The sequence below is a fragment of the Aulostomus chinensis genome, chromosome 9, assembly GCF_037954235.1.
Source record: "Aulostomus chinensis isolate RoL2024-O1b breed Wild chromosome 9, RoL_Achi_v1.0, whole genome shotgun sequence".
NCBI classification, from domain to species: domain Eukaryota; kingdom Metazoa; phylum Chordata; class Actinopteri; order Syngnathiformes; family Aulostomidae; genus Aulostomus; species Aulostomus chinensis.
The window spans coordinates 20,237,095-20,255,125 of record NC_141328.1 but is presented as its reverse complement, the minus strand read 5'-3'; the positions used below and the strand labels follow the sequence as shown (position 1 = coordinate 20,255,125).

Sequence of the window (18,031 nt, the reverse complement as noted above, 5' to 3'; positions counted from 1 at the left end):
TCCCCTTTATTTAATCCTTTTAAAATATAGTTTTTGGGATTCTCTGCTCTCATGTTGCTGAATCTTATCCGTCACCATTGTCTTTTTCCATTTCACACCCCAAAATTTCACTTGTCAATCAAACTTTTCTTTTTTTAGAGTTTTTTTTATTTGTCTTTGAAATGTTTCTTTTCATAACGACTATGCCAGTCCCTTCACGTTCATACCATTCATTCTTTCTTCATCTCACACACACACAGTAGGGAGGGGGTCAGATGCATGTTAGCCTATTCCATTCTGGGATTTTAATGGCATTATATATATATATATTCCTTACATTTGACACTTTTACATCGATTTGGATTCTCAAATAACAGAAATTTAATAATAATAGAATTGAATATGTTCAAGTGGTTACAGCAGTTTTGGGAAAAAAACTTAACACCATATTTTCATTTCAATGCCCGGTGGCAACTGTTGAAACTCTCTTCAAACAATTTTCAAAAAATTGTGAAAATACCATTTTTTTGAACAGTAAAATCTAACTGGTTCATGTTTTTGTTTGGATTAGGATAAAATGTGCACGCAGAAAGCGATATTAGGGCTGTCACATTATCACAATAATAATAATAATACTGATTGTGCTATCAGTGGAATTCATGCACAAAAAGCCAGGCGCATATATTAGCTCAAAGCTAGAGGTGATTGATGGCTAACAGTAAAACTGTGCAAAAACAGCCATTTGCAAATTCTCAAGAGAATTGTCCAGCATAATCCATATCATCTTTATCTAGCTGGTGCTACCATAAATGAGCGCCCAACTGGAAGGGTAATAGTTCAGGGTGGTGTGGATTATGTTGGACAATGTGCTGGAGAGTTTGTCAACTGACATTTTTTGTACAGTTTGGTGTTGTTTCATAGCTGTAGCTGTTGTTAGCCTTCAGTATCTATTAGCCTCAAGCTAAATAGACGTGGCTACACAAAGTAATGCAGTGGTTGAAAAAAAATTGAGAGCTCTAGATACTTTACTTTATGAGTACTTGATATGCAAAATATGTTTCTCCAGATAAATTTTACGTAATAGCAAGTAAAGCCACCCCCTTTTTTGAAGTTTAAAGCAGAGAAGAATCTGCACAGGATTAGTCCATTATCACAATCACTCACTCTCATGTTATTGTCAATAACAGTGAAATAATGATTAAGAGGAAGGAAAATGCTTAAAGGGGAAAAGTTCAGTGTTTTTTGGTAAAGGGATTTTGCTTTATTCTTTTATTTATCCATGCATAAATATTCAATATGCCTCACAGTGAATAGAATTGTTCTGTTAAATATGTGAATTGCATATCCTCTCAGTTATCTTCCACTTCTGCAGCATTTTTTTTTCCCAAAAACATTTGAACTCAGTCCCTTGAAAGCTGTTTTGTCCTCTGCCACGTATCCCTCTCTCCTCCTCTTGTTCTCCTGCTGGTGATAGGTGGGATTCTTGATTAGAACACACACTGCCAAGTCCCCCCACATTGCATCATTGCATTTGATTAGCTCCCACCCCTCCTGCCCCCTCCCTTATCACTACCGGCACTGTAGGAAGCAAAACACACACACACACACACACACACACACACACGCACATGCACACACACACACGTTCATACATATCACAAACTCATTTCCAGACTTATCTGAACTCTGGTGAATGTGCACCGGCAGGCACTCGCGCACACGGTTACACATACACACACGCACACATGCAGGGTGTCAGGTAAAGCCAGCATGGTGCTGACAGCTCCCCGTCCCTAATGAAGCATTGATAAACTGCAGCTCAAAACAGTGGATCAGACAGCAGTGGAGCTCCCCACCTGCCTGGCTGTCTGCTGGTTGCTAGAAGTAGAGATGAGAGGGGAGAGGATCACCGTAATCCCCCCCACCCTCCAAACCCCCTCTGCCCCATTTTCAGTCAGACATCACCCCCTTTCACCTGCTCCTCGTTATTAAGCTTGAGGCTCAATTCCCTTTGAAATCGCCTGATAGTACTCAATGATGGTAACATGTATTGAGGTTGAATGGAAAGAAGTTGACTGTTTTCTGGATGTTTATTTGCACCAATAATAACTGTATGACTGTACAGAAGTTTGCTGTGGCTAGCGTGTGTGTGTGTGTGTGTGTGTGTGTGTGTGTGTGTGTAATTCCTCTATGTGTGTACAAACTCAGCCTTGATTAATCTGAAAGATCAGCTTCAGCCCCATTTCTCCTCCATTTCCCTCTCTTTCTGTCAACTGCTGCAATAAAGCTTCTGAGGTAGCCCACAGTTTCTGCTCCAGTTTAGAGGTTTTCAATTTAAGCAGCACTTTGTTTGCAATCATGGTGCTTTTTTATTTAATAGGATATATTCTGTTGTCTAAAAAAAACAAACATTTCTCTCTCTCTCTTTCTCCCTCTCTCTCCCTCTCTCTCTCTCCCTCTCTTTCTCTCTCTCTCTCTCTCTCTGTCCCTCTCTCTCTCTCTCTCTCTCTCCCTCTCTTTCTCTTTCTCTCTCTCTCTCTCTCTCTCTCTCTCTCTCTCTCTCTCTCTCTCTCTCTCTCTCTGTGTCTCTGTATGCCCACAAATGGATGTTTCCCTCACTACGGCCAGTCCGGGGCTCCAGATCTTACCTATCTGGCCCCAGTAACATGAATCACAGCCAGTCAGTTCCTGCCAAATGCCTGACATTGACTCCAACTCACAGAGTTGCTCCGGTGTTACTTCTGCTGTGTGTATTCAGGATTCACTGCAGCACATGAAATAACAATTAGACACAAAGGCAGTCCAGTCAGCGTATATCCCCTACTGGCAGACAATACAGCTGCCATGATTCAAATGATTCAAACCTGCTGAGAGTATTTTTTGCAGGAGGTATGTTCATTCAAATGCTGCAAGCCTCTGATTAGAAGAACTGCAGCAATTGTTCAGGAAATAGAACCAATCACATCCTGCTCCAGCTGAAATTGACTGAGGGAAATGGCTCCTAAAGCTTATAAAAATAGCTGCATTTGAGTTAAAGTATTAAAATTATAAATGAATATATTTTTCCTGTTTCCCCTCACCATAATCTAGAGAAGTCATCTCCGACTGGAACGCTGGAGTACCTTGTATCTTTATCTCTGTCTCTCTGTCCCCTCGTCTGTCGTTTCCTTGCCGTCTAAACGGTGCTGAGCTTTACTCCACCAGTAGAAACATGTCTAATTGGCAGCAAGGATCATTCGAATTTAGCAAAGCCACCTCTGCTAACTTCTTTCAACTCCATGCTTTCTCATCTTTTTTGACACCTTTCACATGATAATAATGAGGAAATATAAGTACCCGAAGTTTGCCGTGGTGTCGCTTTTCATGTGCGTTTGTTATGCCAATCACATTCACCCAAGCAATTTTCCTGCTTGTCTGAGTCTGAGGAGGGAGGCTTATCTGCTCTAATGCCCCATCCAGACTGCACTTCCTATCCAAATCAGCCCCTGTTAGCATTTAAATCAAGAGCCCCCACCTATTCCTGTTAGCTAGCTCTCATGCACCTTGCCGTCGCTCCCGCTCCTGTCAGCACACCAGCTTCACCCCTAATAATGAAGCTGGAGAGAGTGAAAGCTACTTTTCTAATGAGATCAAGAAGTGCGAGGAGGATGCTGTCTGCTGTCACAATGCAAACGCAAGCCGCTGCCTGCTGACGTGGACAATAACTGGGACCCTCCCTCATTATTAGGTAGCCACAGTTTCACCCAAAGCATATATGCTGACACGGTGCCTCCTATCCCTCTTGGCCAACAGCACCTGTGCATCAGTACAGGTGTTCCTGCCGGTATATGTGACAAGACACGAGCTCAAACTCGTAACGCATTGTTGAGCAACGGCTACAAGGTCAGTAACGCCGATCAACAGTGTCTCATTGTTCACATGATTGGACACAAATTAGAGGCCGCAGTCACAGTCAGCAGCTCACAATGACCTGGTGATTTCTAGTCGTGACACTTCACTTGATCCAGCAGTCCTCTTTAGTCAGTGCTATAATTAAGTACCTTAGTTTGAAGTTACTTTGCTAGAGCAAGTTTCAAAGTTTCTTTTGAAACACGGCCCAAGTATGAAAGTGGAAAAAAAAAGGTGTTCGTTAACAAGTCTTCTACCCACAAAACCTCAAAAGGACTTGACAGGAGAGAGAAAGAGGGGGATGCGTCATGAAGATGAGGAAAACCAAGTGGGGGATATCTTTTGATCAAGAGCAGTCTTCATGGCATTCCTGTCTTCTTACACATCCATAATATATCTACACATTCCAGTCTCCTCATAACAAAGCAGCGGTGCCTCTCCACCCTGAAGTAGGATATCATGTTTTCAAAAAGAGACATACCTGAAACACACTCCTCTATTGCCTTTTCTACAAAATGCCTGTCAAAGGAATGAGAACACAGAATGCAGAGAGATTCAATACATGCACTCCACCTTTAAATTAAATTCATTGATGTTGGTTGGAAGGAAAGAGGGGAGAATATTGGACACGGGTAAATATTCATTCTTAGGAAATGAGAGGGCTGCCTCTCTCTCACGGGAGGGCATGTTTTTCCGTGACAGTCATAAATATGTATCTCGCTTTGAGCGATTGTAATCTGTTAGCTACCTTTTGTGGAGCATATGAAACCCCAGAAATGTCCTCACACACACACTCGCGCACACACACACACACACACACACACACAGGCAAAATTAAAAAGTTGCACCCTCTCCCCGTCCTTAGAGTGAGTCACTCAACGACAAGTGGTGTGCTGTTTAATTAGGCTGGAAACAAAGTCCCCAGGGAGAAGAACGCTTTCCTTTTTTCTCCCTCCTTCCTGGACTCATTTGTGCAAAGGTAAATATTAGAGCATGCTCCCGCATAGCAATATAGATGAATTTAAAGTTCTAATTTAATCCACACAGCGTTCGGACAACGTGGTGTTGGAGTAAACATCAGTGACAGCGTACCCTCACTCAGGGGTCTCAAGTAGTTCTTGACACCCCTGGATAACTGCTTCCCAAAGTGCAGCAGCAGCAGCCTCTTAAATAAGGGGGTCTGTCAGCTATGATGCACTCCGGTGCACACTAGTGATTGTCCTCAAGTACAGCTGGCTGACAGGTGTACTCTTCAATGTAAGAACCCCTCTGCTTTCGACTAAACCTGGTTGTCATGTCTTTCTCCCTGCCTGCAGCTCTTAAGGACCCCTGCACCGAGGTGACCTGCAGCTACGGCAGCACCTGTGTCCAGTCGTCAGACGGCTTGTCTGCTAAATGCATGTGCCCCCTGAGCTGTGAGGGCAAACCCGAGCAGACAGTGTGTGGCAGTGATGGGAAGGATTACCATAACGAATGTGAGCTTCATCAGCACGCCTGCAAGAACCAGAGGAACATCCGAGTGCAGTACCAGGGACCATGCGGTAAGCTCATCCCTTGGGTGTGTCCTCTGATTATTCTCATCATTGATTTATCAAACGGAGTAGCGCTGGCTCAAGCAAAGTCAGGTTGGCTCATGACCCTGCTCCATCAGCTGAGCATCAGCTGGTCCGAATCTGTTATCTCATTCTAATTACTCCACCGGTTCAGCTATCCTTCCACTAACAACATTTCCTCTTATTTTTTGAAAAATATCGGTTATTTAATACATCACCAGCTGGCCTGAGGTGTCCTGATCATTGCTCCACCCCCTCAATACGTAGAATCAGTGATGGTATAGGCAACGCAATAGAGGGCTGTGCTACCTGGGTGCCAAGGTAAATGATGTCTCTATTACCATAGTTACCGACTCTGATCTGTATCCTAAGGGTGTCTGTGCGACTCTTTCTGCCTTTTGCTTTCCATTTATATGCACATGCAAGGGCAGGGAGGTCCCAGTACAGAGCCACCCCACCAAATTAAACTTGCTGCAGTGGCGGCAATTAAGTTTTCTTTCTGACAAAAGAGGTCTTGACTGAAATGAGTTAGGTCTATAAAGCATCCCAGGAATATTAACAATGCCTCATCAAAAGCTTCAAGCTTATTTTCACATCAGTCCGACAAACCTAAAACCTGCTGATAGTGAATTCACACTGATATCAAGAAGGATTATGCAGTGCATTTGAGATGCTGCAACTAGAAACTCTTATCTTGCTTAATATATCATAGAAATAAGTTGTATGTTGTCTGCTCCTTTTCCATCCTCTGTTTCTTTTCCTCTCGATTTACTGCCTCTTGTAGCATGCTTCTGCTAATTCTCATTTTCATTCAGGTTGTTTTGCCTCACTTGGAGACTCCTGCCATGCGAAATGTTGTTTTCACTAAGTGGTTCTTGAGAGTTGTCGTTTTTGTGGGGCCCAGCTTCCTCCTCTTCTTCTTCTTCTTCTTCTTCTTCTTCTTCTTCTTCTTCTATTTCCTATACTTTTTATTATCCAGCGATGGTTGTTTACTCCCAAGGCATTGAATTTATTATTTTTGTGGCGAGCACGATGGAAAGAGAGAATAGCGGACACAACCCTGGTCTCTCTGGGAGACAGAGAGAGAGAGAGACAGAGACAGGTTGGCTACAAGAGATGGATGTGCAGGTCTGCTGATGGAAGGCTGGTTGTGTAAATCCAGCCTGAGTCGGCCCAAAGGACCTGAGGTGCTCCCTGCTGTATCTCCACGGCTAGATTTTGCAGCAAACAGGCCATTCTTTTAGTAATTATCCTCCTTGCTCAGCCAGAGGAAAGCTTGGGTTCTGGAAGCGGTTCTCCTCAGTTAATGGGAGGTAATGGTCTCTTCGATAATGGTCTGGCTGGCAGGTGAGGCACTGTGTTGTTTAAAGATGCTGTTTGCATTACGATAAAACCCTGTTTGCTGGTTCGTTGTTCTGATAGAGGACGATCTGAGACCTGGCCAGGGTGTCTCTGCCTCCTGACCCTCTGCAGACAAACCTCTCTGTCTCTCTTTATGATCTCCCATTGTCACTCTTGGTGTCGCTGCCAGAGGTCTTTTGAGCTCCTCCTTATTCCCTCTTCCTCATTCTCATTCTTCTTCTTTCCTTGATTATGGCATGTTTCATTCTCGATGTGTTTTGAATGACTCGCCGGCAGCTTGGCAGTGATTTAATATGTCACAGTGCTACATAAATCCTTTGTCTTCCCTCATGCTGAAAGCGTGGCAGGGAGGATAAAGCTTCGGTTCCTGTTTCAAGGAGTAACAACTCCGTCCCACACACCCACAGACCAATTCCATTATGATCATGGACTGATACGGCCCAGCATGCCAGACCCACGCTCCCCTGGTAGGAGGGAGGGAGGTGCCAGGGAGCGACTCAAACCCTCCGTCCCTTTATCTATTTCCTTGTCTCCCCTTCATGTCCAAGATCCCAGTCTGAGGTGTTCTCAGTCGCAGGGCCACTGATAATATCTGTGATGGAGCTTCTCTTCTCTTGTCTTCTCTTCTCTTCTCTTCTTCTTCTTTTCCTTCTGCTTTTTTCTTCTCCTCTTTTTACAAAACTAATATTGTCAAACAAACACCAGTTAATGCGTTCAGCCGACTCCAAAATGATTTGATATGAAAAACATATTACAGGTATATAGATGTTTACCGCAAATTAAAAACTGGCTTATCTAACAGGACAAAATGAATTGAACAGTTGCCAGGTTGGAGGCAATTAAAGTTAGACACATCGTATTTGTATCTTTTAATGTTTTTTTCCTCTGCCAATGTATTGTTATTCAGTCCACAGAGAACCAAAAGATAGACCAAGATATTTTCACATATAGTAATATATTATTAATATTTTTTTATGTTCCGTCCTCTAGGGTCTAATTAGCAAAACCACATTTTTTTTAACTCTGCCAATTCCAACTGTACCACAGACTGGGCTGTACTTGAGTTCATATTCTGTGTCCCTGCAGACCCATGTAAAGACAGTAAGAACAGCCTGAACACGATGTGCCGGGTAGAAGCCCTCACCCGTCAGCCCCTCTTCTTTAGCCTGCCAGAGTGGTGCCCCCCAGGTAACGAGCCACTGTGTGCCAGTGACGGCCACACCTACCCCAGCGAGTGTGCCATGGAGACCACCGGCATGCAGAAGGGCATCAAACTCAAGAAGGTCCACGCTGGACGATGCAGCAGACTGGGTACGGTTGCACACCGAGTCACCTGATGGCTTCTTCTTTTTTTTTCACTATTTTGAATTAAACTGTTTTCCTCTGTTTGGAACTTTCGATCCATACATGGACTTTCAGATCAGACGAGGCAAAATGTGTTTATACAGCACAGTTGATGAAGTCAAAATGTGGCAAGACGTGCAAGATACGAATGAAATATTGGTCAATTTATAGTGGAGGTGCACTGATACAATCCATCAGTGGTTTATCAGCTGATATTTACCATGTTGACTACCACATTGGCAAATACAGTAAGGGACCATTCATGGATTCTTGCAAATATCTGTTCATGTGAAAAGCCAGGAATTATTTTCTTTAACACAAAAGGGGGACGACAGATCCACCAAATCAAGCAAACAAACACCAAACCTCATGAGAATCTGCATCACATATCAGGCGAAATATTATTTTAAGCGTCATCATCAATATTTTCTGACCTCATCGCACTCATATTTTGAGTGCATTTCATTTACCAAAAAAGACACAGGAATATCTGACGGCTAGCATTTTTTAAATTCAATTCGCCATAGATGTCTCAATATTGTAATTATTATATAATTCTTATTTCTGAGGTGATCATCTGATGTTGCAGTCATTGATTTGTCACAGGGCAGGTCCACTTGCTTTCAGATCTAACCCTGAGACTGACTTCCTCTCAGTGACAGCAGAGATAAATGACTGAGGTCTCGGGGTCCGTCCATGCTAACACCAGCGCACCCCCCACACCCCAGTCTGATAAGAGCCTCCAGGGCTGTTATCTCTGCCATTAAAACTGGGGGTTTGAGCCTTCGTCAACAAAGAGCTGTGAGCTTTTTACTGTATGTCTGATAGCCATTGTAGGAAATCTAATTTTCTCACTGTGTTTTTGTCGGGTCAAGCAAAGTCACAGTTGTTTCGTGGGTAGATACATGTACTGAGAACCTGGAAGACACCTGAGACCAGAGTAGATAGTCACCTGTTTCATCAGCTAAGCTAACGTTCACTGGTCTGAGCCACTGTGACCCTCCTGTCGGCTCTGATTGACAGGCTGATGGTAAAGTCTAAGAGCTTAAAATTACCTAAATATTGAAGATGTTTGCATTTCTGGATATGTGTGCAGACATGTGCCTATATATGCCCGAGGATTTTATTTCTTTTTTTCTCCCTTTCTGCGTTTTCTGCAAATGAAAGAATAATTCAATTTGAAACAGAGATCCATGAAATCATATCCCAAAGCAAATTACAAACTGGTAACTAATCGAAATGGCCATTTCGACTTGTTACCATGACATTACACATCCTTGTAGCCTTCTCACTCAGATAGAGATGCAGTGTAATTAAGTGTGGCATGACAGGCTTTTAAAGAAAGGAGAAGGAATTGAATTGCTGTACAAATTTGATCCACTGATCAGGAATGAAATAAGGCCTCGTGAGCGCCGCCAGAACCCAGGCCTGCTTCAAATTGGATTTTCTCACTTCAATGGCAAATTTGCTATTTAACATTAACTGTATTTCTTTCTCTTTTTCTTAATTTCCGAAGTAGATTTCTGCTTAGTGAGTCAAAATGTAATGAATCTAATAGTTTAGACTTTAACTTGACCGTAAAATTAAATTCTAGAGTTAGTTTGCCAATTTTATTAAAGTTATTGGGGAAACTTTTAAGTTAGATGGGAGCGTGACATCACCTATTCATCTGTTCTCAACAGTCACTCACATGCGACCAGGGTTGCTGTTCTTGTATTGTATTATTATTGTTGCAGTGAAACAAATGAAAGTGAGTGGAAACCTTTCATAGAACCAGTTTTTCCATAAAATCTCATTACTTTGAAGGTGTCTCTTTTTTGTGATCATTCATCCATCCATCCATTTTCTTCCGCTTATCCTGGTCAGGGTCATGGGGGGCTGGAGCCTATCCCAGCAGCCTTCAGGCGAGAGGCGGGGTTCACCCTGGACAGGTCACCAGTCCATCACAGGGCCAACACATAGAGACAGACAACCATTCACACTCACAGTCACACCTACGGTCAATTTAGAGTATCAATCAGCCTCGTCCCCTCTTGATGTCTTTGGACTGTGGGAGGAAGCTGGAGTACCAGAGAGAACCCACACAGGAACAGGAGAACATGGAGACTAACACAGAAAGATCCTGTGCCGGAGCTGGGAATTGAACCTGGAACCTTCTTGCTGTAACCACTGCACCACTGTGCGGCTTATTTGTGATCATACCAACCCCCCCAAAAAAACTCTTGTCACATGACCTCCTGTAGTTTGCTCAGATTTTCTTATATCTGATATTTATGGTCATACAAATTCCTTTACTTATCTTTTGCAGTATATTGTTGTTTCTGTCAAATGACACAAAATTTGGAGCTCTTCGTCTGATGCTGCTGATGACGTCAGCTTACTGGAACGTGTCATTACAGATTTTATAATGTTGTTTGAGCGGCTATGACATGAAGAAGGAAGACAAATCAGATCAGCAAGTTTGCTACTTTAAAATGTAATTTGTTTTATTCATAGTACTTCAGTTGGTCATTCCTAGCACAGAGACGTGAATATTGGGAATCTGCCTAAACAACCTTTTGATACACTGTTACAGACCTGCAAACTTAATCTAAGCATGTAAATGAAGCATTCTTGTGAACTCTGAAAAGAGAATAAGTAGACAAGCCAACATTGCCTTCTTTTAAACAACACTTTCTGGGAACGAGCTTGGCACCAACCTTCAGCCAGCTCCGTCTGCTCCTCAACACTGAGTCAAACTGTACTCAGGGAAAAATAACTACCCAGATGATATCAACTGGGTTCAAGGACCTCCTTTTGTATGTTCAAGGGAAAGTAATACTTCACCCAAAAAGTGAGTTCAGAAAGAGTCAGCCGCGCATACTGGCACACTCCAGGAAAACATCTGAGAGCATTGTTTGGTGTATTCCACCTCTTTTTTAACCGGTTGTGAATGGTCAAAAATCCATAAATACTTTTTAATTTGAGCTTTAAAAAAAACAAACGCTTGTTTGCAGCAGCTGAGCTGGACCATTCAGTGAATAACTGGCTTGCTCTCGTTCACGCTCGTTCGCGGTAGCACTGAACCAGGAGCTGGAAATAATCCTTTAGATGAAAGTTTTGGATCTAACGATCTAACCCTCGCTCTGTCTTCCAGAGGAGTGTAAGGAGGAGTGTCTCTTCAACGCGGTGTGTCTGGTGGAACAGCTGAACGCCCGCTGCTCCTGCGATCCCATCGAGTGCGACGGGACCTACAAACCTGTGTGCGGCAAGGATGGCCACACCTACACCAACGACTGCATGCGACGCAAAGCCGAGTGTCTCAGCAAGATCCTCATCCCTATCAAGCATGCAGGGCCTTGTGGTGAGTGGAACTAGAGGACGGGAAAGAGGATTAGCCGTTTCTCTTCGTCTGTGTCTTTCTCTGCTCAGATTCAGTGTGTGTCCTTTCTTTATCTTCCAGGCTAACTGTGTGTTCTTTAAGAAAAGTGTGTGAAATGGCTCAGTGATGCTCTCTGAAGGGGGAGGGGTAACTCGCACAGATGTTTGCTTTCCTTATAAAAAACCCTGCCTTCACGCCTCCACTCGTTCATCCCGTCCAGCTCCCTCATCCCTCCATCTCAGACGTTCATGTTTCATTCCTTCACTCTGTATTCTCCTCCTTCACTAGTGCCAGTCTTCCACTTTGGTGGCTTTTGTCGCCCCCCCGTCTTTGTGTCTTTGTGTTGTCTGTTGCTTTCCTTGTATAAAAAAAGCTATTCTTTCTTGTTTCAGTGCGTCAGTCACTCTGTCTGTCTGTCTTTGTCCATGTGGCCGTCTTCCCGGCTGTCTGGCTGCAGGTGGAAAGTGAGGTCACCCAATAGGCGACCTCATCAGACGGACTCTCAGGGGGGATGCCTTTTACCTTGCTCCGAGCGGACCTAACAGGAGGGGTCTTGTACTGCTGTCTTTTTCCTCTCAATCCTTCTGTCTTTGTGTGTCTCTTTGTATCATTAATCCCTTTTGTTTACACTGCTGCAACGATGTGATCTGTGAGGTTGGAGAAGTCTTCCTCTCTCTCCCTCTCTGTCTCTCTGCTCTTTGTCTTTTATTCCCTAACTACTTCCCCGACTACTGCTCACCTCTTTCTCTCTGCATGCTGTAGTGCACGCCAGCCCCTAACCTCAATTCCTCCCCAACAGCCCCTCTCTCTCATTCGCCAGGACTATCTCATTAAAGCTTGCACCTGCACATTGAATGTAAAAAGGCTTCACGACAAGCCGAACTAGGGTTGGAGATGGACTGCACTTTGTCAAATCCTTTTGAATCCCTTATGTTCAATCTATTTGGGTTTACCTTTCAACAGCTGAAAGTAGCTTAACCTTAAACCTGAAACCCGATGGACAATTTGTTTCTCTTCTTGTTGAGCCGAAATGCTCAGGAACTATTGGCGCAGGAAGGTGCAGCACCTATCAAATGGCACGGTTCGAATGCTGGCTGCATGACTGCGCATAGCGTTGGAGGGGTTAATAAAAAAAAGAATTTTCATCAAATGAAATCATAGAATGTCCATTGAGATTTTATAGCATTCAAAAGTACCTGCAAAAAAAGTAAATATATATATATAAATATATTTTATTGCTTGAAAGAAAGACTCATTTGAAAATCCTCAAGTGCCATGTGACTGAAGGTCTAGATATTCATGACTGTTGAAAAAGAAAATCCAAGATTGGCCGCAGCATGCATGGTTAGCCATAACAATGACCATGATAAGAGCTTCAATGTAAATGTAGCAAAATTGCCCTGAAAATAGCCTCGGGCTCACAGGGCTCAGTAAAGACACTCAGCTGAAAGTCTGAATTTCTGCTGAATTCTAAGAACAGCTGAGACGGTTCAGAGAATGACGGTTTTAGGGATTGCTTCATAATGTGCCTAATGTGATTAACTTACTCTTGACCTCTTGCCTAATATTTACAGTTTGTTTGTGCAAATAGTCTTTCTTTACTTTTTATTGCCTGGACTTGGATGAGTCTCCTCCTCCTCCTCTGCTGCAGCCATATTTGTTTGTTTTTACGCCGAAAAGCCCATGCTGCTCAATCACAACATCCAGATGAGTTGTTGTCCAGAGTCCCGCTCCATATTTTACGTGTCAGTGTGATAGAGGCAGATAAAACAAGAAAGATCTGCCCATAATCCAGGCGTCTGGGTGGAGTTGAATACCCAAGTTATCTCCAGTTGTCAGCATCAGCAGGCACAAGCCCTCATTAGCATTATTCGGCCGTCTGAGCTGTGCATAAATTAAGAAAGGGAAATGGCAGCGTGGGCGCTTATGTGTTTTCCTCTGTTTCATTATTTCTGGCAAATGGTGTCTCAGCCTTCAGTCCCTCCCCCTCCCCTGTTTATGTTATTTAACTTTCTTTCTCTTCATCCCTTCCTCCTTTCCCCTGCGCATCACAGCCGTCAGCGCCTGCTTGTGTGTTTCTTTAATGCGTTTTATTGACATTTGCATATTTTTCAAAACAGAAGAGCACAGACGTCACCAGCCCCCCCCCCCCCCCCCCCCCATTGGGTTTTAATTAAACATCAAAAGAGTAAAGAGTAGGTACCCACTGAGACTGTAAGTGTAGTCAGATATTACGTAGGAATGGCTGGTGTTGTTTGTTAATGAGTGTGTGCCTGCGTGTGTCTTTCTTTCCTTCCGTTCTTCCTTGCCTGTCCCTCATGTCCTTGCGATGTGGTTTTTTTTTAACCACCAGTGTGTCAGGAGAACTGAGTCCAGATTAGAATACAGGTCCCTCTCTTGAATGGCACGTGTGTGTGAGTCAGAAATTGATAAAAGCCCAGACTGATGACGCAACAGGAACGCACACTGTACGCATTGTGAGTACAGTGTGAGGCACACTTCTGTTGTGCTTTGTGACGCTAGGGCTATGACAGTGGCTGGCGGTGTCAAAAACTAGCTTACACAACAGCCAGTGTGTCATTCTGGTATCCAAACACACAAATCCTTGTTATTTGTGGAGAACCGTCGTTGACGTAATGCATTTGTGAGCCCCTTCCCCGAAACGTCGGTCACATGAGGTGTGACTGAGGCGTATGGGGTCCGTCTATGACGTCTCTACCGCCAAGCCTTCTCATTTCATTGAGTCTTCTGTAATGCAGTACTCTTGCATGTCTATACACTCGAAACAATTGGCTCGAAAAAAGATCGAATAAGAGCTAAGAATGAAGTGCTTTCATATTCAGATGTATCTGTACTTGTAATCACTCCTCAAGCCAACATGGTTTTCCATGTATTGGTGTTCACAATAATCCAACAAATAAACTGTACATAATAAACAATCGAAATTGATTTCAACTTGCGGGGCCCAGAATTGTGTTACATTTTTGCCTTTTCACAGTAAAGTTTGTCCAGAGTGAAGTTTAATAATGCGGCTGATACTCGCCAGTCCCAGCAGCAAGTGTTGAACATCTGACCTCTGAATAACTGACTTGAAACTACGGGTAATGAAATAAATCGCTGGCAGATAATTATAACCAAAAAAATCCAAAGTTGCCCAAAAAATGTTAGGGTCTTTGGAATGATGTATCAGTTGCATCAGCTCCGTACGTACAACCTGCTTGTGCACTGTGCTGCGAATACATGCTTTGATATATTGAGCTCCATGAGCATGAGTATCAGAGCGCGTGAGTTATTAATGAACACATGCACACACATAGATGATCATTCAAAGAAAAATGACTTAATAGACACATGCATGTGAAGTATAGGGGAGGGAAAAGTATCGAGAAGGACAACAAAGTGTGATTTCCAGTTATCATTATTTGATAAATAATGATCTCTTTCCTCGTTTCATTTGCTGAGTGCTGCATCGGGGCGAGTTGATCGATCGCTCTGCTATTTGTCAAACGGATGAAATTCTCCAGTTCTGACACCACTGTAAATCTCTTTTTTTTGTGGGTGACAGCACCTAATGTCGCCCTTCCCTCATCGCTGCTCGCCCCCACGAAAAGTCGCCATGTAAAGGACCCACATGTCAAGACCGCTCTCGTACGTGGAAAACAATTATCTGATTGATATCTAAAGATTCCAAGATTGCGGACGTCAAAGTGCCATTTAGCTGATGAACTTACATCACGGTGGAGTCAGAAATCTTAAGAGGCCAGAAGACACGTGAGCCTTGGAGTGATTTTCTGGAAGTGAATCAGAAGGAGCTGCTGGGAAAGAGGCTGAATACAATCTAGGATTGATAGATAAAATATGAGAGCAGCAAGAGCGGAGGAAAAGGAGGTGAACCTCATCTCCAGACGGGCAGATGCGATGACGAAGATGCTTACTCATCAACAGATGGAAGTGATTTGTTTGTTTTCGTCATGTTTGACATCACAATGATTGAATGGGTGTTTGATTGAAATGTTTTTACCATGAATCAATCAATCAAATTTTATTCATGAAGCCCAAAATCACAAATTCCCTAGTTTTTTTTAATGCAGCGTCTTCTGTCAAAGATAACGGGACAGAGTGATGTTGACAGAATGTTCTTTTCATGCAATCAAATAAAATGTCAAAACCCATAGAAAATCTAAATAAACGAAGAAAACATCATGAAAAAATGAATGAATAAATAACTCAGATTAAGAAAATAAAACAAAATGAATAAATGTGTGAGTGGGTTTTTACCACATTTACGCTCACCCACACACACACACTCAGCACCAGCTAAAAACATGGATTAAAACATCATTTCAACCTCCCTCAACAATACAACCTGCCTTCATCCAAAAGTGAGAAAAATATCAGCTGTGGTTAATTCATAATTGAGTGTAAATCCATTATAGATGTTCTTTTTTTTTTCTACTGTGGAGTACACCAAATATTTTCAGGCTGCTGCAGTAAAATCCTGTTTTTCCACCTTCCCATATGATATCAGCAGGGTAGCGGGGAAGTGTGTTGGCAAAGTGGGATTTTGTAGGATATTGTGATAAGTGCTCAGCTGTATTTACAGGACTGAACACTGCAGTGTCATTGGCACAGCAAGATTTTTATTTTTTTTTTTTCCCAAAGGAAGATATTCTTTTTCTTTCTACCGTTTTATTGTGAGATCAATACAACTCGGGTATCACAATTTAAGTCCAAACCCACAAAACATGTTGTATTCAGCGTCAAGATCATCAGTTGGACAATTTTTTCATTTTATATCGATCCTCACCACATGACGAAAGGTAGTAAATTAAATTTTGATTTAATTTCCAATGCGTATATAAGGGCTTATCAACATGACACGTTATACCTAAAAGAGTTTGTCAGGAAAGACAGAAAGTGGGTCACATCTCTGCAGCGCCTTCACCAATAAGAATCAAAATTGCTTCGTGGGTCCTCAAGGTTGTTATTCTACCTGTGTGTTGTACTCTGCTTGATGTGCTTTTGTTTGGCCCCTGGATTTGCTGCCCGCAGCTTTATGGAAAGATATTTGGATCTGCGGTATGAGTGCGACTGTGTTGAAAAGACATGCTTTCATCACCATTTAGAGTTGTTGCTGCCCTGCGTGTGAGTAATGGACAGCAGCGCTCCCAGTACGTCCAAGCTCCAAAGAAAGACTCAATGTGAAAAAGAGTAAACCAATCTGAACAAAAGAGCCAGTAGATTAAGATTTATGGTTTGAAAAGAAAAGAGGAATTTCACTTTGTCCTCCAGGGCAAATAAATGTCAGTGTTATTTAAAAAGTAACTTTTTAAAAAAAGCAAAAAAACTTTACTCCAACTTGTGCTATTGCTAACCACATTCACCTTCTAATATTCATGTCATCAGTTCTTTTTAGATTTTGTATCAGTCCTGAGATCATGTCCAGATAGTTTCATTAATTTTCATCATATTTTTTTCTGAAGCAAAATTTAGCAGCTCCTTTTTCACTTGACAAAAAGCCACTTGCCAACAGCTGGATTATTGTACCAGCAATTGTGCTGCTGCTGCATGCTAACTAGCTTCTTGCCAACATGCAAGAGAGAGAGAGTTGTGCTAAATGCATTGTTAAAAAACGCGTTAATAGCCTGAAGATGCATAGCCGTAATTAATGCACATTATTTACTAGATGTTGGATCTGCAAGAAATTGAATGGATCAACTTTAAACCTCACTTTTTTCCCTCTGTCTCTCCGTGTCGTACTTCAGGGCAAGTATCTGAAGCTGTGCTACAACCGCACATGCTAAACAGTAACCACTGCACGGTAAACAGTAACGTAGATTAAACTAGCATGCTGCTAAAGTTAGTCAGGTTTCTGGAGAAATTGTTCAAGCCCTAAACTATCAAAGCGAAATGAGCATCTCGTAATCAAAAGCCCAGGTTTGACGAGTACTGCTGACGGCACTGAAGACGCCATCCAGTCAAAGGAGAAGTTTTGGGTTATGGTTCTGTGTCGAAAAACTCTGAATTTCTGTTAATGTAATTTTTAGAATCCAAAATTATTGATGAAAACATAAAACTTCTTTTAAGTGCAGACATTTAGTCACAGCGGTGGTTTGATGACATCCGTTTTTTTTGTGTGGAGGACAAAACGTTTTTGACAAATATGCTTTGTCGCAATTCCTGCTAATGAAATGATTTGAATAATCTGAATCATAGGAGAGTAGAGGAGTGTGAAGTGACTCCCTGAAGCTTGTTGACTTTAAAAGCAATCCTCACAGGGTGATAGATAAATAGGTGTGTTGAGGAGAGTCTCTAAATTGGTATTTTTTTAGTATTTGTATTCATACAATAGAAACACAAGCAGCAGGGTGGCTTCAGAGAACACAGGAAGATAATTCTGTAAAATCACAAAACCAGACACAGTCGGAGAGGAACACGTTGGCAGGCGAACAAATGAAAAACACACGTTTTGCCGACACCAATTCTTTTGTCACATCAGTGCAGTGTGTGAGCGTATGATTTTACGTGCAGAGAAATTCACGCA

General features: G+C 42.5%; 1 protein-coding gene across 4 annotated transcripts in view; it reads left to right on the top strand.

Moving 5' to 3' along the window:
* agrn (agrin) overlaps positions 1-18,031 on the top strand; it is a 250,892-nt gene that overhangs the window by 161,367 nt on the left and 71,494 nt on the right. For all 4 annotated transcript variants that reach the window (XM_086214149.1, XM_086214151.1, XM_086214148.1 and 1 more), the window contains 3 exons: positions 5,184-5,408; positions 7,869-8,093; positions 11,263-11,469. In XM_086214149.1, the coding sequence (XP_086070275.1) occupies positions 5,184-5,408; positions 7,869-8,093; positions 11,263-11,469 (657 nt within the window). The remainder of the gene's footprint in view (positions 1-5,183; positions 5,409-7,868; positions 8,094-11,262; positions 11,470-18,031) is intronic.